We start from the raw sequence: 23,491 nt of genomic DNA on the forward strand, positions 1-23,491 counted from the left end.
CAGCTGAGGCTTTATATGAGACCCTGTATCAAAACTATAGAAATTTAAAAAGCCTCCACAGGGTGCATCCTGTATAGGAAAAGATCAGCTAAACAGAACCATTCATGTGGCTGTGACTAGAAGCTTCCAGAGTGAGGTGGCACAGTGGCCTTTGGCAAAGTGGCCTTTGCTACACCTGCCTGCCTCTCCTGTTCCTTCCTCAGCTCCCTGCTGTATGCCTGACCCTTCCTCAGCTCCCTGCTGTATGCCTGACCCTTCCTCAGCTCCCTGCTGTATGCCTGACCCTCCTCAGCTCCCTGCTGAGCCTGACCCTTCCTCAGCTCCCTGCTGTATGCCTGACCCTTCCTCAGCTCCCTGCTGTATGCCGACCCTTCCTCAGCTCCCTGCTGTATGCCTGACCCTTCCTCAGCTCCCTGCTGTATGCCTGACCCTTCCTCAGCTCCCTGCTGTATGCCTGACCCTTCCTCAGCTCCCTGCTGTATGCCTGACCTCCCCACCTGCCCTAGACACCTTCTCAGTCCTTACCTCTGCCCTCTGTCCCACACCCCAACCAGGCATGAGTCAGCCCTGCATCCCACTGGCCACATGCACCAGGCCTTCACCATCTAGCCACAAATGGGGCCCTTTTCCCCTCCCACCAATCCCCCCAAAGTCCTGTGTCCCCAGGAAGCCCCCAAGGTAACTCTTTCTTCTTCACCATTACCCAGGCCCTGAGTCAGCCACCACACATGGCCAGTACCTTCCTTGGCACGGTAACATTATGTCCTATGATGGCCCCAGCCTCACCCCTGAAACTGTGCTGCAAACACTTCCAGAAACACCATGTCCCACTGGGGCTCTGCAGAGGAGTCCCCCCCCCACTGCCACCCACTCCTGCCATCCCTTCCTTACACTTCCCACACAGCCTCATCCCTGCCTCAAGGCTACCGTGCTGATCCTGGTCCCCATGTCCCTGTGCTCCTCAGGTCACAGATTTGCACAGACTGCGACCCCATGTCTTCTATGAAGCCACAGCCTCCATAGATGGCATCGTGGGCCTCAGGTCCCTGGTGTCTCATAGGCTACTAACCCCCATATATTCTCTAAGGTCTGTGGCTGTTGGATTCCTCTTTGGGAATTGTAGTAGTTTGAATGAGATGTTCCCATAGTCTTGGGCATCTGAATACGCGGTCCCCAGTCGGTGGCGCTGTTTGGGGATGTTTGGGGATGTTTCGGAGGTGTGGCCTTGCTAAAGGCTTTGAGAGGTTAAAGACTTGCTGCATTTCCAGTTCACTCCCTCTGCCTCGTGTTTGTGGTTTGGAGGTGAGCCCTCAGCTGTCGGCTCCAGCCACCGTGCCTCTGCTCTGTCATCATGGGCTCTGATTCCTCTGGAACTGTTAGCCCAAATAAATCCTTCCTTCTCTAAGTTGCCTTAACCATGAGGTTTTATCACAGCAATAGAAATGTGACTAATACAGGAATCCCCCCCCCCCAGAACAAGTATTCTGAGGCACATGACTAGTTCTTAACCGGATGCCCTATCTGCTAAGTGACAGGGATGCAGGAGTCCATCGATCCTATTTCTCTCCTAGGCCACAGAGGACTGCAACAAGACCATCTCAGAGCTGGAAGAAACTCAAAAACTCCTGAGCAGCTCCCTTCAAGAGAAGCAGCAGACCCTGTCAGACATGCAGGGTAACACAGATGTTCTGGAGGATGAGATCAACCATCTCACAGCTCTCAAACGGCAGGTAGATATCTTGGGAGCTCTCGGGACTGGGGTGTCCAGGCAGAGGGGGGAGTACCCCAGGAGAAGCCCGTGTCCTACATGGAGATCTCCCCAGGACCAGCTACCCCTTCAGCTGGTGATGACACCACCTACTTCCTGCTCATGTTTACATCTCTTGTGATTTGGTCACACCATACATTTTGATCTCCTCCTGTTATTGGCTGGGTACCATTCTGGATGCCCGGGCAACCAAATAGCAACAAAATCCCTAGCTGTATTGAAGATTATAGTCTTGGGACATGAAGATGGAAGCTGTCAGGGCTTCCGAGTAAAATCAAGGGGTTGAGTTTTTGAGAGGAGCAATTCAAGAAGGCCATGTAAGGAACATGCTTGAGTCAAGGCTTCAAGAGGTGGGAGCGGAGGAAGCCATCAGGTGGTGGGGTAGCCTGGCCAAGAGGGGCCTGCCCAGACTGTACCAAGCCTTGAGAGGAGCAGGATCCTGTCCTCGGGGGACAGTATACAGCTCTAGGGCTGAGGGTGACCTGGAATCAAGAGAATCCCTCCTGGCTCTGGGGCAACATGGAACAGAGCATCTGTGGCAGACCTGAGGGGCACAGCAAACCTGAATCCCAGTATGCATCTGAGTCTGCGTGGAACTCAGAAGTTCCCCACTGGGATTTCCAGCCGGCCTGGCTGTGGTCTGAGACCGAGAGGTTTCAGGAGTGCATCGAGCACCAGCCTGACACACAGCAGTCAGAACACTCCCCCGCCCCACTGATGGAGGAGCGAGGCTCGTCACTCTCCCCACCTTGAGTCCAGAGACTTGACTTCTCCTCTCTGGCATCCCCTCCAGTCTGGGTTCAGGACAGGAGTCCTCCTGACTTCCGGGGACTGACACAGGGTCTCTTCTCCTCTCTGGCATCCCCTCCAGTCTGGGTTCAGGACAGGAGTCCTCCTGACTTCTGGGGACTGACACAGGGTCTCTTTCCCTCCCAGAACCTTTTGGATATTGTGGCCCTGCAGACGCGTGCCAAGTACCTGCAGGCTGTAATTGACGGGAAGTACGTGTTCCTACACCGCAACAGCAAGTCCCAGATACTGGAGCGCAAGCGCCTGGACATGCGGCTGTCCCAGCTCAGTAATGTCCTCTCCCAAGTGCAGGAAGATTACCCCCATTTCCAGGACATGCTGCATAAGGTTCAACAGAAGATCGCCAGCAAGCTGGCGCCCCCAGAGCCCTCCTAGACAGCACTTGGGCCGCATCTGCCAAGGCTGCCCGAAAGGAGATCCAGGGAAACCCCCTCATGTTCTGAAAAGCCATGTGTCCCCTAGAATGACACCCTGCTTGAGAAACACTGACAAGCCAGACCTGTATGAGTCACAGCCACTCTGCTGTTCACACCAGATGTAATGCGGCACTCCTGATCCACTTTGGTGAGCATGCCTGCTTGCAGAGGAATGACCTGGGCATAAAAATCCACTCTTCCCTGTTGGGCTTACCCATCCAGACAAAGACATCCTGTTGTCTGCACCTGACACCTGTCACACTGTCCTGGGAGAGGGCCTCAGTTTTGTGAAACACGTAATGGAGAGAGGGCCCCAAGGAAGCCAGGCACAAGGTAGACAGCTTCAACCCTCAAATGTCTGCTCCAGCCCATCTGAAACCCACATTCCGGTTCCCCATCCCCACCCACAGGAAGCTCAGCCTTCTCCTACCCCCACCTGCCAGGAAGCCTTAAAAGAGGTTGAAACCCAAAGATCAAATCTAAGGATCCCAGGGCTCCAAGGAGAGCAGATGTCTATGGAGGCAGTGACCACTTCAGTAAAGGGCACCTGTCTCTCGTCCCCTGACCCCGACCTCTCTCTTCCTCTCTGCCTCCCCTACCCTGGATTTCTGAGCACCCACCGGTTGCCTTTTTGCTTCTGTAGATGTGAAATGGAAAATGTCCTGTAGAATAATTTCAGTTTTAAACTTTACAGCCGAAAAATAAAATTTATGAAAGCTGTTTCTGGTCAAAGGAGTAAGACATGTTCATCCTAACAATAAAATATATAAAAACAACCAAGAGGCCGGGAGACCCCAGCCACTCCCACCCTGCCCACCCCACCCACCCTGCCTGGGACACACCCACTGCCTGGCCCTCTCCTTCAGTACTTGCTGTGTATTGGTTCTATTTAGCAAGTGAAGGCCACTGTGTGTCAATCACTTGCTTGTAACAGAGTTTGTTTTCTGATACGGAGTCTGGCATCCCTAAGAAACTGGGCTCAGCTACCTGTTGTCAATGCCAATTAAAGAGAACAGTGAAATGCAGAGAAAGGGTGTTTATTAAATGTGGCCACCGCGGGAAGTGGAACAAATAATGGGCCACCACCCACACCAGGTCCATCTCGAGGGTCCTGATGTGAGGTGTAACTCTGAATTGGGCAGCCTTGGCCAAGGAGAAGTCCCATCCACCACGGATCATTGGCATTGGTCATCCCTGTACTGTGGACTGACCAGGGGGCTCACCTGTGTGCAGTAGCTTCCCAGGACATTTCCCCTCCCCAGCATGGGGTTGGGGGGCTGGTTTTAGCTTTGGGGGGTCCATTGTTTCAAAGTGTGACAGCCAGAGGACACAGGTGCCCCTATAGTATCCTCTCCTGCAAGAGTGGCACACGGCAGGCAGGGATGTCGCTAGGGGTAGGACACTGGCCTGCCAACTATGGTTTTTGAAACAGGCTCTCACCAGGTGTCCCATGTTGGTCTCAAATCGGCAATCCTCCTGCCTCTGTCTCCTGAGATTACATACCTGCATCACCACCCTGTGCTTATGTCTCAATGTATGACCTTCACGTCAAATGCCTCCGGGTTTTCTGTGTGATCACGTGTTTTGTCACTTCCCTACCAAAGCTGACGGAACTTCCGGGTCTGGGCTGGTTTTCATTTCTCATGGAAGATGATGGCTTCTTTGGGCTGGGCCTGTCTCAGCGTCAGGCATCTTCCCGGTCACCGCGCCCCGACACCTGCGCGCTCTGTCGCCCGCGGCCACTAGGCGGCGCAGCGAGAACGCACTCCTGGACTCCGGCGCCTACGCAGGAGGCCGCGTCACGTGGTCCGCGCGGCCAGCCCCGCCCACGGACCACATGACCCCCGCTATCCAGCTTGGCTGGGGGGCTGCGGCAAGGAAGGCGATTGCGCAGGTGAGCTGGGCGAGCTGGGCGACCTGGTGAAGGCCGTCTCAGGCCCAGGCCCGAGGGCCTCCGGAGGAGCGGCCTTCTTCTGGCAGGCGCGGCCGACCACCAGTGAGTTCCTGCTTGGGAGAATCGAGCAGAGAAACCGAGATAGGTGGGACCCCCGACCCCCGACCCCCGACCCCGACCGACCCGACTCAGGCAGCCGCGGACAGTGACCTTTTAGTAACACATCAGGCTTCGGCCAGGTCCCGTGTTCTAGTTCGTGCCCTCAGTGCTAGGTGGGCAAAGTTGTGTGTGTATATGTCTCTCAGGGGGAAACTGAGGCACAGAGAGACCGCGTCCGGTGTCTGAAAGCTTGGGTTTGGACTCGCCTGTGCCTGGTGGCGCTGCGGATCCAGCATCTTTCCAGAAAGCAAGTTTGGGTCTCCAGATTAGCAGTGGCGTCTTATCTTTGGTTCCTTCCCCATTTCTTTTTTTTTTTTCTCCCTCTGAAATGTGGAGCTGAGAAAACAGGCCTGAGCCGTCTGGTCTCTGTGTCTGAGACTTTGTTCTGATGTACGTGTTTCCCAGCTGCGCCCCGGGGCCTCCTTGGAAGGCCCTGGAAGATGCAGATGCCCACCCTGCCCGGTCTGAACCTGTGAGCGTCATTGGATGCTGAATCATGATCAGCGTCACATGTGTCTGGAAGGGCCAGGTGGAGCTGGAGCCCCGCAGTAGAGACAGAGCGGGTCTCTGGCTCATGCTTGGTCTCCCCAGTGGTTAACTGTCTTTCTGTTGCTAGTCTGGCTCGGGTCCCTAGTAGCTTTATGGCTGCTGGGCACCCTGAAAGACCATGATTGGAGGGTTGGATGCCCACCCAAGCATCCCACCTCCCACGGGAGGCTAGAGATCACTCACCGTGGCTGCTGATTTCCTCAGTCATGCCTGCGTAAGGGGAAGGTCCACAGGAGGAAACAGACCTGGATGTGATCTCCAGTGCCTGGACACAGCATGTGGGAGGTGCTGGCAGGAATCCAAGGTCATAGCAGGTTTAAGGCAAGCCTGGGCTACTGGAGACCCTAACTCAGAGCGACAGCCAAGCGGCTTCAGAGAGCATCCCAGATGGTCCACACGTTGCAGGGACACTCCCACCTGTTCCCAACTCATTTCTTCTCTAGCTGTTCTTGCATTGCAGCTAAAAAAACAAAACAAAACCAGTAAGTGTAGGAGAAGTGCTTTTGTGAGTTCTGTGAGATGTTCCAGTGAGTTCCAAACCTGGTAAAGGGGTCCTCGGGACCACCAGGTCGGTAGCCGGCCCATCAGAGGTGCTGGTGGTAACCTGAGGTTTGTAGTTGCTGTGTAAGTGTGGTAGAGCCCCAGCTTGGAGGAGTCCACCTGACTATAGTTAGAGCAGACCTGAAATGGGTTGCAGTTCACCACACACATACACACATACACTTGTAGGTGACTGGAGAGCTGGGGAGTCACTTGCAGGAGAGAGAAAATCACAGATATTATGGGTAAAAATTTAACAGTCAACTTGGAGAACCCCGACTCACTGGTGGCCACAGGTGAACCCCAAGTGCTGGTCAGAATAGTCACAGCTGGCCCTTCTGCAACCAGGCCACCGTCTCCTGAGTGTGTCTGGTGACCCAGAGGACCTCTAGTACCTCCCACCATGCTGGGCCCTGCTGTGTCCTCACCACATCCGGAACTGAGCCCAGCTTCTGCCCAGGCCCCATTTCCAGAAAAGCCCACACTCCTCTGTGGCCAGTTGTAGCCGGAGAACCCTGTGACCTGGGCTCTTCACCCCACTTCCTTTCTTCCTCTCCTTGGGGTTAGACTGGGTGGTCCCAGCCACACTGCTCACCCCTTTTCTCTCACAGAGAGGATGTCTGGATCAAGTCCTGGCTCCCTTTCCCATCTGTGTGTACAGGGCTGTGGGGCCCGTGTGGGGCCCGTGTCTGCAGCAACCCCTCTGCCTCTGAGGAGTCTCGTCTCCTGTACCTGGCTTGTGCCTTCTTCACTATTGCTGTGGAGGGAGATACCCTGACTGCCTGTTTTCACTGGCTGTGTATGTGGGTGCTGCTGTGAGAATGCACCCAGGGCCCTCTGACCCCCACCCACATTGACACCGGTTCCTCCTCTCCTCAGGCCTCCAGGACTGCTCATGCTGCTGTGGGCCAACAGGCTTTCACCATGAACATGAGGAAGCCACTCTGCTCTAACTCCGTGATTGGGGTCTGCACCCTCATCTCCTTGATTTCTGCTGTTATTGTGGGCCACCTCATGCTCCGTGACTTCATGCTGCTTCCGCAGGACCTTCACGAGTCCTCTCCAGGACTGCAGAAGACTTTCAGACCTCACCACTGGGAAGGTTACGGGCCAAGGCCCCAGCGCCTCCAGAAGCACCCCGACCATCCCGCGGCGGTGCCCGTGCAGTGTGACGTGCCCCCCAACGGCCGCTTTGACTGCGCCCCGGACAAGGGCGTCTCCCGGGAGCAGTGCGAGGCCCGGGGCTGCTGCTATGCCCCAGCAGGGCCGGTGCGGAAGGGCTCGCTGATAGGGCAGCCCTGGTGTTTCTTCCCTCCCAGTTATCCCAGCTACCGGCTAGAGAACCTGAGCACTACAGAGACGGGGTACACAGCCACCCTGACCCGAACCAGGCCAACCTTCTTCCCAAAGGATGTGCTGAGCTTACAGCTGGACGTGCTGATGGAGACCGACAGCCGCCTCCACTTCATGGTGGGTGTGGGCGTGGGCGACCCCGGATAGAGCTGGGTCACCAGGAGCAGTCCCATGCAGAAGAGGGCCAGGCAGAGCAGAGGGTAGGTGTGAGGACAGGTGACTCATTTTCCCAAGGGTGAGAGACAAGCCGATTCCTGGGGCTCACTGGCCACCAGCCCAGCCAAGTTGGAGAGTGATAAAACAAACGCCTTCCCTCTACCTCTGACTTCCACAGCGCGCACACACACACGCACGCACGCGCACACACCACACACACACACACATACACACACATACACACGCACACACACACATACACACACACACACCACACACACATACACACACACACACCACACACACACACACACACACACCACACACCACACACACACACACACACACACACACACATACACACACAAACACACATACACATGCACACGCACAGAGATAAATATAAAAAATTAAAAACTATTTGTGGGGCCTGGTGCGTAGCTCAGTGGTAGCACATGTAGCATGTCCTTGGCATGTTCAGGGCCTGAGTTTGATCCCCAGAAGTGAAAAGAAATTTTTTTGAGAAACTAGTCATGCTTGTAGTTGCAGCATTTAGGAGGCTGTAGCAAGAGGATTTCCGTGAGGGAAACATTAGCCTAGGCCTCATAGTGAGTTCCAGGCTGGCCCAGGCTACAGAGTGAGACCTTGCCTCAAAAATTAATTAACTTATTAAAAAGATAAGCCAAGGGGAAAAAAGAACACACACACAATTGTTTACTGTTTATCTGGAGTTCAAGTTTAGTGAGCGGTCTGCTTCTGGCAGCCCCGGTGAGGTCTCCTCCCCCCAGTTAATAGCTGAGTAAACTGAGGCCCATAGCTACACAGTGTGCAGCTACCCCAGGAGGGACCCGCGCTGACTGACCGTCCTACAGCCGTGTCAGGAGAGGGGATTCCGGTGAGCGGAGGAGCCGTCACAGGAGGGTCACCTGCTCCCTCACTGTCTCTTCTCTCCTAGATCAAAGATCCCACTAATAAACGCTACGAAGTGCCCCTGGAGACCCCGCGTGTCCTGAGCCAGGCACCATCCCCACTCTATAGCGTGGAATTCTCAGAGGAGCCCTTTGGACTGATTGTTCGCCGGAAGCTAGATGGCCGGGTGCTGTGAGTACCTGGAATTGTGACCCTACCCTGGGTTGACAGGGACATGGTGGCCCCTCAGGCTCGGAGTTTCCTGAGGCCGCACCCTGGCTCAGCTGTCTACCTGCCCCTGCCCCGGGCTAGTCTGTTTTCCTTTGCTGTGATAAACACCACGTGAGCAAAGGCTTTATTTCATCTTACAGCTCTCAGGTCACACCCCATCACTGCAGGAAGTCAGGGCAGGCACTCATGACTTGCTTAGCTTACTTTCTTATTCATCCCAGGACCACCAGCCCCAGGGTGGTACCACCCACAGTGTGCTGGGCCCTCCCACATCAGTCAATCAAGACCATGCTCCCACAGGATTGCGTACAGGCCAATCTGATGGAAGTATTTCCTCCACTGAGAGTCATTCCCTCTTCCCGGATGACCCTAACTCTATCTAGTTGACAAAAACCAACCCCCAGAGCCCTCTTCCCTTTGTGGCCCACCACGCATGCATCTGTGACCTATGGTTGAGTGCTCACCCAGTCTTGGCTTGGTGCTACTACATTGGGTCTCAGAGGTTCCCTCCGTGGCCTCCCAGTGAGATGCATGGCAGTGTGGAGATGGCGTCATTGCTACAACGGCAGTGTTCAGCACATCCGAGATGACTCGCCATAAAGGAGACCCGCCCAGGCCACAGTGGCGCCCCCTGCAGGTGGCCTTTTGTTTATCAAATACACATCTCTTCCTGTGCGCTCTACTGTTAACTCACTTTATCTCCGTAAATAGCCTGTGTTGTCACGGCCCTCATTGTACAGACAAGAGCACAGGCCCAGGAGAGGGGCTGGCGGGACAGAGCTAGGCTAGGGGACAGAGCGTTCCTGCCATCAACCTCTCTTGGGATTGTGTCCGTCTAGTGCCGTGTCTCCCTGACAGGACCTCATGTCTGTGCTACTGTGTCCTCTGACCTGGGGTAACGTGGGCCCCTCGGAGCATACCTGCTCTGGCTTTCCCACTGTCTTCAGGTATTGAGAGCTGCTGGTCATTGTGTGGCCGTTGTCCCAGGGTTGGCCTGATGCAGAGCTGGTGAGGCCACTCTGTCCCTCCCCAACCCTTCCCTCTGAAGGATCCATCACCCTGAGTTTGTGTGGCCTGGGATCCAAGGGTCCCTGATGTCTCCCCACAGGCTGAACACTACCGTGGCCCCCCTGTTCTTCGCTGACCAGTTCCTACAGCTGTCCACGTCACTGCCCTCCCAGCACATCACAGGCCTCGCGAGCACCTTAACCCGCTCCTGCTCAGAACTGAATGGACTCGGATCACCCTCTGGAACCGGGACATGGCACCCTTGGTAAGAGATGAGCAGAGGGCGGGAGTGTGGAGGCTGGGGTCCTGGGTACGAGATGCTGTCTCTTGTCACCCCAGCAAGGTGCCAACCTCTATGGGTCACACCCTTTCTACCTGGCGCTGGAGGACGGTGGCTTGGCTCATGGTGTCTTCCTGCTAAACAGCAATGCCATGGGTGAGTCACCAGACGGGGCCTCCTGAGTGGTCCTTCCGTGGGGGAGTTTGAGGCTCTGCCTGCTCCAGAGTGCCCGTCTCAAGGGGCTTTTGTGGAGAGAATCCAGTGAGCAGAGTCTTCCTCCTGCTCATGCCCTCTGTACCTAAGGAGATCTGGGGGTGAGGTCCCCAGGCTCATCTGCCCCCATCCTCCCGGCCTTGCTAAGTTGGGCTCAGAACAGCCGCTCCTCTCCCTCCCTGTGGGCTCTTCCAGCCTTTGTATTGAAGAGCCCCTCACTCTGCAGGGGCTCATCTGGGGGGACTCTTTGCTGAGCCCAGGCCGCTTTCTTCCAGACGTGATCCTGCAGCCGAGCCCGGCCCTCACCTGGAGGTCAACAGGAGGGATCTTGGATGTGTACGTGTTCCTAGGCCCAGAGCCCAGGAGTGTTGTGCAGCAGTACCTGGATGTTGTGGGTAGGGCATGCTCTGTCCGCTGACCTCAGACCCCTGACCCCTGACCCTTGTCCCCAGTCCCTGCTCACTTGTAGTACTGGCCTGCAGGATACCCCTTCATGCCGCCATACTGGGGCCTGGGTTTCCACCTCTGCCGCTGGGGTTACTCCTCCACTGCCATCATCCGCCAGGTGGTGGAGAACATGACCAGAACGCACTTCCCCCTGGTGAGTGGGAGTCAGGGTGGGGCAGCCCCAGCTTCCGGACTGTCGATTCCCGATCTCAGCTTCAGCTCCCCTCCCACACCACAGGATGTGCAGTGGAATGACCTGGACTACATGGACGCCCGCAGGGACTTCACCTTCAACCAGGACGGCTTTGCCGACTTCCCAGAAATGGTTCGCGAGCTCCACCAGGGTGGCCGGCGGTACATGATGATAGTGGTGAGCAGATCTGGGTGCAGCCCACACAGTCTCCGAGTCTTTGATGGTGAGGGAATGTCTGGAGGTTTGCAGCCTTAGTGTCTGCTGGCCAGGGTCCTGGAAGTACCTGTGTCACGCTTAGGACTCTGATCGTGAGCTGCTTGAACTGTTTGCTATAAAGCCCAAGACCGGGGCCATAACAAGCTGGTACTGGGCAAAGTACCTAGATGTGGTTTGTGTGTCTCCTGGCCCTGCTTCTCTCTCAGACCAGCTCTGTCCATGTGTGAAGGAAGCAGACTTGCCTCCTGCCTGTTGCCACAGCTGGAGAGGGACAGGGGCTCTCCTAGATGTGGTCTCCGCCCAACCCTGGCCAGAGAAATAGGGTCCAAGAAGGCCAAACAGCCACTGCCATGGGACCTCCTTCAGCAGAGGAGGCCAAGCTGTGGGAGGTTTAGTTAAGAGGACCACACCTGCCTCATCATTGCCACAAGGACAGTGAACAGCAGTTACTTGCCACGGGCAGAGTCAGCGAAGACCACACACGAGTTAGGCAACCTCTCTGCCACTGAGCTACACCCTTAACTCTCTTGCCCAGGCAGAACTCATAATCCTCCCGCTTTAGCGTTCCAAGCAGTTGGGATGACAGGCCTGTATCACAAGGGCCAGGTGCAGATTTTTTGTTGTTGTTGTTGTTGTTTCTTTTAACGACATAGTCTCACCATGTAGCCCTGTAAGTCACTATGTAGGCAGGGCTGGCCTCAAACTCACAGCCTCTGTCTCCCAAAGGGTGGGATTAAAGGCAAGCACCATCATGCCTGGGTAGTTTTTTTTTTTTTTTTTTTTTTTTTTTTTTTGGTCTTTTTTAGTCACTATTTTAAAAAAGTAAATGGGGGCTGGAAAGATGGCTCAGCAGTTAAGAGCACACTGTTCTTGAAGAGGACAGAGTTCAGTGCCTGGTACCATGTGGACCAGCTCACCACTGCACACACACACACACACACACACACACACACACACACACTTAAAAATAATAAGTTGGACATTGTGGCATACACCTTAAATCCCAGCACTCGGGAGGCAGAGGCAGGTGAACCTCTGAGTTCAAGGTCAGCCTGGTCTATAGAGTGAGTTCCAGGACAGCCAGGGCTACACAGAGAAACCCTGTCTTGAGAAACAAAACAAAATAAAACAAAACGAAAATAAAAGAAGCAAACAACGAACAGTTCTCTTGAACTCGGGAAGGTCAGGGGACGGGCGGATCGTGCCTCCAGATTCACCTCCAGCTCCCAGTAAGCTCCTCGGACTGGCCAGCTGTGTGCTGTTGTCGTGTCCCATCCTGTCCCTGCCCCTCCAGTTGATCCTTCTCACTGCCCACTTCTTTCCCCAGGACCCGGCCATCAGCAGTTCAGGCCCTGCTGGGAGTTACAGGCCCTATGATGAGGGTCTTCGGAGGGGCGTGTTCATCACCAATGAGACTGGGCAGCCACTGGTTGGGAAGGTAGTGTGAGGGACGGGGACTGTGATCAGGGGGACAGAGTAGCTGTCCAGGGACAGGCTCAGATTCAGAAGCCACCACGTCCAGTGGAACAGAGGGAAGTGGGGGGTCCTCACTGGGGGTGACGGTAACTCCTGTGAAACTCCTGGGATTTCCAAAGTGGTGGGGGGCTGGTGGGGGGTGATCTCAGGCATGAGCAGCTGGACCTAGCTCAGGCCTAGCAAATTTCTCATGAGGCCTTGGGGGTCTCCCTTGTCCTCCTTGTCCCTGGGGCCCTTCTGGGAGTTCTGAATCCCAACCTCCCCATCCTAAGGTGTCCCGAGCTGTGGGAAGGGCAGGCTTGGGGCTGTGTCCGATGGTGGAAGCCCCGGTGGGGTTGTCCCAACTTCTTCCCAATGCTTCATCTGCTCCATGGCTTTGTGTGTAGGGCCGGCCCTTGCTCTCCCAAGGCTGAGGCCTGACAGGGCCGTGGTGCAGTATCTATGTGGGACTGGTTCTCACCTCTGGACTCTTGTTCAGGTATGGCCTGGATTCACCGTCTTCCCCGATTTCACCAACCCTGAGACCCTTGACTGGTGGCAGGACATGGTGTCTGAGTTCCACGCCCAGGTGCCCTTTGATGGAATGTGGATTGTAAGTATATCCCCATCCCTGGGCACACACCTAGTCTCTGGGGACCAACCCAGCTCTACATCTTTGGCCTCTTACAGGACATGAACGAACCATCCAACTTCATTCGAGGCTCCCAGCAGGGCTGCCCTGACAACGAACTGGAGAACCCTCCCTATGTGCCCGGTGAGCCCGCTTGCCTGTCTGGAGTGGGGGCGGTGCTGGAGTAGTGGCCTGGACCAGGGAGGCCCCTTTGTGGTTCGGACGATGCAAAGCCCTTGCTTTCATCCAGCAGCAGGCAGAGCAGCCAGCAGGACAGAGGGAAGAAACCCAGCCGAGGCCACAGACCTCACATGTAGCCGGTGCCCAGGGAAGGGCTTGGGCTCAGATGGGCAGACACTGGGGATACAGCAAGAGCAGGCGGATGTGGAGGCTGTGGGTTTGCAGAGGATCGTCTCTGGCACCGCCTGCTCGGTCTTTGGGATAGCGGAGGTGTACAGTGACATGCGGCAAGCATCATGGGCCAGTGGGCCAGCTTCAGGAGGCTCTGTCCTGGGCTGACCCCAAGGAGGTGTCAGTCTGAGCAGAGGTTGTGGGCAAAGGAGAGCGCGTGGAGCCCTGGAAACCAGTAACCTAGTCCTTCTCTCGCCCAGGGGTGGTTGGCGGGTCCTTGCAGGCAGCCACCCTCTGTGCCTCCAGCCGCCAGTTCCTCTCCACACACTACAATCTCCACAACCTGTACGGCTTGACGGAAGCCATCGCCTCCCACAGGTGAGGCTCTGCCCTGTGCAGCCCGCCCGCCCGCCCGCCCGCACTCACAGTGGGGGCTGAGAGGTGAGCTGGCTCTTACCAGGCACCATGAGAGATACGACATCCACTCTGTCTATATCCTCCGAGGCCCACTACCGAGCATGAGTCTGACTCCCATGAACAACGAACCCTGGAGAACCCTCCCTATAATGTGGCCTGGTGAAGCCTGCCTTGCCTGTCTGGAAGTGGGGTGCGGTGCTGGTAGTAATGGCCTGGAAAAGCGCAAGGGAGGCCCCTTTGTGGGTTCTCGAACGAATTGCCAAGGCCCATCGCTTTCAAATGCTCAGACTTTAGCAGGCTCTGAGAGCAGCTTCAGCAGGACAGAGGGAAGGAAACACCGAGCCACGAAAGGGGCCACACACACCTAACACTCACATGTAGCACTCGTTGCGTTGCACCCGCTTTTAGTTTCGGGCAATACTGAGTTGAACTTAGACATGAGGGAAGTGGCTTGAGAGGGCTCAGATGCGACAGCACTCTTGTGGGAAAATACGCAAAAGAGCAAGGCCAGGATGTTGGAGGCTGTGGGTTCCGTCTAGAGGTATGTTCAGTTATCTGGCGAGACAGCCCGAGAGACATGCGTTCTCTTCTTTTTTGTTATTGAATAGCGGCGGTGTACAGTGACAATGGCCGGCATTAAGTCATCATGGAGGCGCATGGCCAGCTTCAGGAGGCTCTGTCCTGGGCTTGAAACCCCAAGGAGTGTCAAGTCTGAGCAGTTAGGTTTGTGGGAAAAGGAAGAGCGATCAGGTCACTTGTCGCGAGCGCCGTCATGGAAACAAGTAACCTAGTCCTTGTCGCCGCTTCTGATAGCTCCAGGGGTGGGCCCTAATATCGGACCAGGTTCACTTGGCCAGGCAAGCACAGTGCGTCACACTGAGATAGCTCGCGCTATTCACCTGCCATGTTCCTCTCTCACAGTGCAACACTACAATCTCCACAACCATAGTACACACAGGTCATTGATGGTATTAGCGATGGTGCAGCATCCACAAGGTAGGAGGCTGCTGCCCTGTGCAGGCAGCACTAGCGCCGCGGCCTGGCGCGGTCACTTCACAGTGGGGGCTGAGAGGTGAGCTGGCTCCCGTCAGGGTCATGGGAGCGCACCCATTGGTGCCTGCAATGCCTGCGCAGTTCCTGCCCAAGCTTGTTGTCAAATCTCGATACAGAGCTACACTACCACTCGCCAGCTGGAGCGGCCATACGTTTTGTGAACATTCAGGACCATCCTCTGAAGATGTTAAGTGGGTAGGGAATGGCCCTTCTAGGTGTGGACTCCATATTAGTCAGCTCACACATTGCTTTCAGTGTGGTTGGCTCACCTGAATGGTGACACAGATCGGCTGGTGCCATTGTCAGATCTTGAACTGTGTCCTATTATTGCACTGTTGGTGGATGGCTACTACTTCCCGGATAACAGCACTACGGTCACCTTTTTACTGAACAGTAGTTCCTTCTAAGCCCGGTCGCCTCGCTCACGGGCGCACCTGTTGATCTGTCCAGTCATCACCAAGGTGGTGGGTGTGTGATACTCAGATGAGCCATCAGGTTTTTTTCTGATCCCGCTGCAATTCACCACTACAAGTGCCCTAGTATAGACACGAGAACTGCACAGAGGGGAAAACAACGAATACCGCCACTATGCATATACTTGATCAACGTCTGTTCTCCCCGCTCCAAAGCCCTTGAAGCGCAGGAGACAAGGCCGGTAACGGCGTGGCCCACTGGACAGGGGATGTGTGGGAGCTCGACTTCTTGGGAGTACACTGCCACATTGAGTCCTATAATGCTCCTGTGCACTGTCATAGTGATGGGTACGACTCTATATTATGGCTTTCTGGAGAGAGCAGACATATTAGGGTGTCTCCAAGTGAGCTGGGGGGCCTGTGTGTTTTGAGGCTATCTAGCCACAGAAGGAGTATTAGAGCTGGAGACTTGGGGACCTGCCTGCCACGTAATCGTAGTCAGTAGATTGGGGAGCAGCTAGATGATCTTCCCTTGGCTTGTCAGCGTAAACTCAGTTGTGCAAAGCTCTACTGCTGCCTAACACAGTATGCTGTCGCGCGCGTCTTCCTTACTATCAAGTGTCCCTTTCCAAGTTCCCCGCCTGACAAAAACCAATGTGTCTTGACAAAAAGCCCCAGAATCTCATTTCCAAGTGTTCTCTTGGTTGACATCCATCACTTTGACGACTAACCAGAGAGAAACTGGCTCTAATTTGGCAAAAAGGAATTCTTTAGATTTTTGTTTCTACTCACACACATGAGAGAGTGCCGCAGTTTATGGTCCTCTATCTGGGTGAGATGGGATCCACAGAAGTCAGGAGCCTGGAGACGACTAGGGAAGGAGGAGGGGGGACAGCCAGGCAGTGCACCAACAGGTGGGCGAGTTCAAGGATTCCTATAGCTTATAAGGCAGTAAATATTATAAAAATTCTGACTTAGGGAAGGCAGACTTGAGGCTTCTGTGAGTGTTGTCACATCACACACTATTCTCAAATGGATACCAGCTAGCTGTAGCTACTCCAATGTTATGACAGGCCATTCTGTAACACGTGTTCCTGTCACTTCTGTGGGCTTGCACATCACTCTGCGTAGGAGACGCACTGGCAGCAGAGAAGCACCAGACTTAGAACTGAGACCCCTTGAGCAAGATGTCTGGGTCTGGACCGTTGCGTTCCCTTCTCGCGTTCTGAGGTGGCTCTCAGGTGCTACACTTGTGAGCTAGAAAGAGTACTGAGCCCGATGGGGTCTTAAGACTATAGCGAGCCTTTTCCAGGGACCATGCGACTGTACACAGCGAGAGTCTCCAGGGCCCCCGGCTGCCACCCGGGTCTTCCCGGGCTCTAAGGAGACATACACTCGCTTTCTGACGGCGAGAGAAAAGCACGAGTGCCAAGACGAGAGGAAGGGAGACTGGGGGGTTGGCACTGGGCTGACATCAGGAAGCCCATCGCAACCCTTAGCAGTCAGGGGGACCGCCCAGCTTTGGACTTGTCTGTGAGTGTCCTGAGGCCACCATATGGGAGGGCAGCGTTTGGGGAGATTAGATGTGATTTATGTTCTGGAGCATAGTGAAGAGAATATAGTCCACTGAGTATCACCCCAGACAGCTTTTACACTTCAGGGTTCCGAGTTCCTTAATTGGCAAGGGACACAAGAGCGCATGCTACGAGGAGGGCATGAGATATGCCCAGACCCCGGTCCGCAGTCAAGGAAGGCAAAAGGGCCCTGCAGCCGCCTTTGCAACAGTAGTTTGTGGTTCTGGGGTGTCCTGCACAGCCACCTTTGTGGCACTTCCTGGGCATCTCACACGCATCTGAATGTACTACGGGCAGCACCCTCTAATACAGCTTCTTGGTGTCTAGGGTTGGCATTGCCATTGACCCTGCATTCTCACCGGGAAGTCAGCTTTCATCCGAGGCACCATTCTGGCATTTATCTCTCTCTGAGGAGGAAACATTCTCAAGCTGTGGTAAATGGAATCCACACACAAACCAACTTCAATCGAGTACCAATACTTGGAAAAGCTCCTGTTTCCAAAATAGGTCACCGTCACACACCCTGTGCCACCACACACTGGGCTCTGGTCTGCTCTGCTGGCCCCAGGTGGGAAGCACAGAGGCCAGTGGGCTCTTGATGGATGATGGTGAGGTTAAGTTTGACCCGCCCGGCAGGCCTGCCTGTTCCAGTCTTGGTAACTGGTGTCCCTCTGCCTCTGCACTCAGAAATCCTGCAGTTTAACCTGCTAGGGCGTGCCCGCCTACTACAGGAGGGTGGTGCGCGAGACATATACTTTTTGCAAGCTTAAGGCTACTAGGAAAATGCATCAGAGGAGCTGTGTGTACGCTGGACCCAGTTGGGGGCCTTCTACCCCTTCATGCGGAACCACAATGACCTCAATAGCATGGGAGAGTAGTGGAATCGCATTCACGGATGAGTGTCATGCAGGGCAGCTCTGCTCACTACACCAGCATTAAGCCCAAAGACCTGTTTTCATGTGTATAGACTAATCGAGGCTACACCTACTGGAAATGGAGCAACACAAGTCCCCAATCACTATTTGGTCTGTTCCTCTGGCACCTATTACAGGAAATGCTTGAGCCAATAAAGCACGCTTATTTTATGGAGGACTATAAGAACAAAGCGTTTGATGCACCTGGTAATAGGGAACCGCAATCAAGAGACGTCCTGTTCTAGTGCCACACCTTATGCGACTCAATTGCTGTCAGAGAGTGTGTTACTAACACACACGACAAGTATATTCATGACAGAAAGCGCTAGTATTGGGGCAGGAAAAGGGTTCATTTCTTCCTAGGTTACCACTAGAGAGTCGAGAGGAAAAAAGGGAAGTCCAGGGCAAAGGAACTGAAGAGAGAAACCAGGGAAGGCTTTTTAATACATTCCCACCAAAGGCCACGAACCTACGCCAAACAGTGTGGTACCTGTATAACCTTTAATGGTGGTACTGGGACCCTCCGCATTTTTTTCACTACGTTTCGCAATACTACATCTGGTTGAACTAGATATGCCCACCGTTTGTGTATCAAAATCGTTAGGTTAAATTGGAAAATGCCCGCTCCAAAAGTTGCAAATATTGTAGGTGCTACAGGTCTCACAGTGTTAACGGTGGAAGGTTGCTTTATCCCTGAAGTAGAGGTTCCCCTCTATGCCATAAAGATTGATGGGAGCTTGCATCGTCAAGTTTGAGAGTACTAATCAGCGCGCCTCTCTTTCCACTGTCTGCGCACACGACCATCAGCCCTCAGACTTCTACCAAGTGGAGATTACAGCAGAGTTCCAGAGGAAACAGCTTCGACGAGCAGAGGACGATCGAGCGTTGTGGAATGTGCCTTGCTACGTATTCAGCGCATACGACACCGTCCTCAGCCGTACCTGTACACTCTCTCAACGGGGTGTCCTTGGGTGTCACACAGAGGGAACACCACAGGGTGCAGACACATCGGGATCGCGGTCTTTCACCAGGTATGTTTGATCACACTCTTGGGGTCTGGGAACCTAAACATCATACAATGGGTCGGGAAGGGGGCCGGGGGCGCCTGACCGAGGAAGATGTTCCTGACTAGATTCGAGCACCATTCAGGGAAACCTCCCTCCTTGTTCTTATTGAGGAGTCAGTTGTCTACAGCACCTCCTCAAAGGCTGTGCTCAGCGGCTGAGTGTGGAAAACAAGCGTGCCCTGTGCCCTCAGGCCTCTTAGAACCTCAAGCTTCCAGGGCCAGGAACATCTGGTAGTATGGAAAACTGGCTGGGGTCGCCGGCTAGGCGGCATAATGAGGCTGCAAGCTCAACTGAGGAGTAACTGCGGTACGTCAAGAGTGATGATGCCAGTTTGGGGGTGGGCTCAAGCATAGGATGGATAACGGCCAGAGATGCCCTGTCCGTCTGTATCCCCCAGACTGGACTCGTGATCAACAATGTCAGAGCGATTGCTTGTATGCTCTGAGGAATGGGCACAGAGACAGCGGAGCACACATGGTTATCTTGGGTCAACAGGAGTAGATATGGTCACCGCAGTAGACACAAGCTACATCAACTCTGCAGAAAGTCAGCATCATCCCTATCCTTGAACATGACTTATATGCAGTATGGCTAACCACAGTTTTATTGGTCTAGGGCACGCTTTGGCTCTATGTTGTTATATTGTTCGCTTGTCCTTTTTGTTCTTAAGTTCACGGGATTACAAGCTTGAATCCCCAGTCGTTCAGTGATGTTAAAAAGAGCTAGGACTTGGTGCGAAAGAGCATGAAGAAGCGCGTGGTAGTGGCCATTGTCTGAGCTCTCTTGTCTATTTTCTCACTTATTTGTACGGCCAAGCATCTGCGGTTTGCGAGACACACAGAAATGACTCATGGTGATCTCTGTGAGTGACAAGGCCAGCCTGGTCTATTGAACAGTAGTAGATGTATTATAAGGAACCAACCGAAGGCTACACGCACAGAGAACCCTGTCTCGAAAAAAACAAAAAACATACTTACTGGCAGGGGAGATAGCAATGATACCACGAAAGGTGGTTTTTTTCGCGCACGGCGAAGGCTTTATCGATTTGCACTCCCGGAATGTGCATGAGATCTGTCTGGTAGATTTGTGCACCAAATGCGGGAAAAACTCGAGAAGCTGCATAATTTGTGGTTAGAGTAAGTGCGGTTATCTGCTTGTTGTTTGTCTGCTCACGTCCCCTGAGTAAATAAAATTTAGAGACACATCACACAGATAAAAACAAAAAACAGACAACAAAAGAATTGGTTCTGGACTCTGGCGAGCACTGAGAGGTATGAAGTTTCGACAGAGAACGGGATATTCCTGCACGAGCCATAGTCCTCCGACCCACTCACTAGTGCCTGTCTCTCCTAGAGGTTCACTGAGGATCCCAACACCTGGACTGTTGCATGCCAAATGGCCAGCTCTTACTTGTTTGGAGGTCAGTTCCCTCACAATACACCCTATGACTGTGAACCCGCGCGAAACACATGCAAAGTGACTGGCTACCTTCCCGAGGGCAACATGTACGAGTGGTTTATGATTGATAAGGCCGGCAGGATCAGGATGCAAGTAAGGGTTCAATTTGCAACAGAGTTAAGGTTCCTCCACTGGTCATACACAGAAGTGGTGGGTAGTGGACTAGGGGAGTGGCCATGCCTTCTCTGGCCTGGCAGTGGACATAACGGAAGTTCCTTACCTGTGACGAACACTAACGTATCTACAGTACACTTACAGTCTTTTGCTGTATATCTCACACATCTCTCCTTAAGCGACGAGTGGAAGAACTGCAGAGGTAGTTTCCAAGGCAGCCCACGCCATCCGTAGGGTCTCATAGGGCACAAGGGCGCGTTAGCTCATCCTGCACCTAGAAGTCACACCCCTGGGTGCTACCTCTGCACGGCATTCATTGTTTTTGTGGATCGTGATTCTCGGTCTTCGTCGTCAAAGTGTTACCAAGTGGAAAGGACATTTGGCAAAGGCCTCCCAATACTTCCAACCAATCGTCTCCTCCGTCCCCTCGATCTGCGCTGGTCCACAGAAAGAGTGACGAGTGGGCTGAAACGCCTCTGAAAGCCCCACTGGACACACACACATGTTGCACGCCTGAGGAGCAAGGCCCGTAACGGTCATACACTACTAGGCTTAGTCTCCCACAGGCAAGTAACACTCGGTGGATTTTGTGACTGAACCCAGAGCAAAAGCAGGCTCGGGGCCACTCACGGGAGAGAGGGGTGGTAGAGCGGGGAAGCAAAGGACAGGGGCATATATGTCTAGCCTTTCCCACTCATTCGAGAGCTACTGGAGTCAGGGCCAAGACACTGGTAGTCATGGAGGCACAAAAAGGAAACTTGCGCATACTAGGAGTTATGGGGTCCGGGTGGCCGGGTTTGAGAAGGCAGACTACTGGCGGAGCAGCGCCGAGCTGTAGCGGGGCGACCGCGACGTAGAGGGGGGAAAGCGAGTAGAGGAGGGGTCGGCATAACAAGATGGGCTATTTGAGAGAGGGGTAGTACAACACAGAAACCATCAGGTGTTTTCTCAACGAGGTGCCTTGGCACAAAGCGCAGTCTACCATAAGGTGTCCTGGAAAGTCAGAAGGTAATGACAATGGTGCCACTACCCCTGTGCTAGGGACATCCCAAAGCTCTCAACAGAGCGTTAACGCGAAGAGTTATCTGAGAAAGCACTCAGCACCCTAAGAGCGCTGGCCTGTGGCTATTAAACAGAAAGCGGCGAGGCCTGTGGAGAGCTGTTCTGGGATGATGGAGAGAGCCTTGGAGTTCTGGAGCGTGGGGCCTACACACTGGTCACCTTCTTGGCCAAGAACGTGAGTCCCAGGGCCTGTCTAGGCCGGTGGGTAGAAACATGGGCGTGGGGCTGTCCTGATCTGGTGGAGGGAGGGACGGGGCCGGAGAACCCGGCGGCCACCATCCCTCAGTCAGCATGCCCTCAGGTCTGCACACAGGAGGCTGTCCTGTGAGGCTTAGTGAGCCGTTCGGGGGTGGGCTCCCTGTCAGTCTAAGGACACATTTTTCTTCTCTCCACATTACCAGAATACCATCGTGAACAAGTTGGTACACGTGACCAAGGAGGGGGCTGACCTACAGCTGAGGAAGGTGATCATCCTGGGAGTGACCACAGCCCCCACACAGGTCCTTTCCAATGGTGTCCCTGTCTCCAATTTCACCTACAGCCCGGACAGCAAGGTGAGAGGGCAGGCTGGGGACTGGGTTCTTCCACCCTGGTAGGCATGGAAAAAGGGGGTGCTAAGGACCCCAGGGACTCACTTGGTCCGGCTATGGTGAAACATGGGGCGGGGCAGAGGACATGTGGACCTACCTCACCCCCGCCATTCCTACCTCGGGGGGCAGTGACGATGGAGGCTGAGCTGCTGAACAGAACCTTGTTCCCAGTGGAGTCAGGTGCTAAGTCTGAGGCACTGGTCCCTCTCCTTGGTGGAGAGGGTGGCCTGGCGTCCGCTCATCAGATGCTCGTCTCCAGAGCATGGCTGTGGGTGGGAACCTCTTGACACTCAAGCTTTTTTCTGTCTTCCAGACCCTGGCCATCCCTGTCTCACTGCTCATGGGAGAAGAGTTTCAGATTGATTGGTCCTAGCAGACCACACCTGTTTAGAGGCCTCTCAGTGAGGCGATGTACAGCTTTGGATGGTGGCCTGTAAGAACCTGAGTCCTGGTCTTGACACATCTTTGGTTTTTTTCCACTATGTTGCTGCTTCTGCCCTTGAGGCACTGTGTTAGGAAAGGAGTGAGGCTTGCTAGTCTGTCTGTCCCCAGCTGTCCGTCCCTGACACTAGAGAATGTGGAGCTCAGCATGGGGACACTGTACCTGCACCAACAGGTCATGCAGCCACTGCGACTGTGACCCTACAGAGACAGAGCTGGTGATGCCGTCAGGGTCATAAGACTTGAGAAACTTACTGTGAAGTGCACTTATTTAAATAAACAGGACATTTGGAACCAGCTCTCCTTCCATCACCCCATGTCGTCATATCACGCTCATGTCACTCACATCCCCAACCAGTCATCCTCAGGTCCCCAGCATGACTCCTTCCATCACCTCAGGTCTGCTTGTCACCTCTCTAGGCACTCCCCACCGGAGTGACTGAGAACGCCCGCTGGAGCTGGTCAGGGAGGTATTGGTGGAGAAGGGAAGGGCTTCCCAGAGTGGGGCCTGAGACCGTAGCCCCAGGCAGAGATCTGTCCCCAGAAATGCAGGCCCAGGCTCCCTGGCGAGTCTGGAGCGAAGGAAGGTGTTTTATGTCTGTCACAAACAGGTAAGTGTCACTCATGCCCAAACTCTGTCACCAGGGCTGAGGGGTAGCAAGCCCAACCAAGAACCAAAAGCATGAGGACCCTGGGAGCCACTCATCTCACTGGTCTTCTAATTCACTGGTCATCATGTCTGGAGTCCCTTCTAGCTGGGCCTCTTCGCCTTCGGGGAGCATCTTGTTAAGTACCTGGCTCCCAGCAGT

At 54.3% G+C, this 23,491-nt stretch overlaps 2 protein-coding genes across 2 annotated transcripts in view; both read left to right on the forward strand.

Annotated features, from left to right (window-relative positions):
* Ccdc40 (coiled-coil domain containing 40) overlaps nt 1–3,714 on the forward strand; it is a 46,194-nt gene extending 42,480 nt beyond the window's left edge. The window contains 2 exon segments of the mRNA XM_028862461.2: nt 1,572–1,730; nt 2,705–3,714. Coding sequence (XP_028718294.1) covers nt 1,572–1,730; nt 2,705–2,953 — 408 coding nt within the window. The 3' untranslated portion in view covers nt 2,954–3,714.
* Nucleotides 3,715–4,782: 1,068 nt separating this feature from the next.
* Gaa (glucosidase alpha, acid) lies at nt 4,783–22,980 on the forward strand. Its single transcript, XM_037201200.1, is given in 22 exon segments — nt 4,783–4,888; nt 7,016–7,606; nt 8,601–8,746; nt 9,894–9,979; nt 9,982–10,058; nt 10,133–10,229; nt 10,562–10,681; nt 10,769–10,887; nt 10,972–11,103; nt 12,470–12,580; nt 13,097–13,210; nt 13,288–13,372; nt 13,840–13,957; nt 16,594–16,714; nt 16,796–16,918; nt 17,816–17,910; nt 18,676–18,981; nt 19,208–19,323; nt 20,438–20,568; nt 21,722–21,826; nt 22,053–22,205; nt 22,555–22,980. Coding segments are annotated over 22 exon segments (3,063 nt in total). The 5' UTR covers nt 4,783–4,831; the 3' UTR covers nt 22,615–22,980.
* The last annotated feature ends 511 nt before the right edge of the window (nt 22,981–23,491 follow it).

The sequence above is a fragment of the Peromyscus leucopus genome, chromosome 8b (genome assembly GCF_004664715.2).
Source record: "Peromyscus leucopus breed LL Stock chromosome 8b, UCI_PerLeu_2.1, whole genome shotgun sequence".
Taxonomy (NCBI): Eukaryota; Metazoa; Chordata; class Mammalia; order Rodentia; family Cricetidae; genus Peromyscus; species Peromyscus leucopus.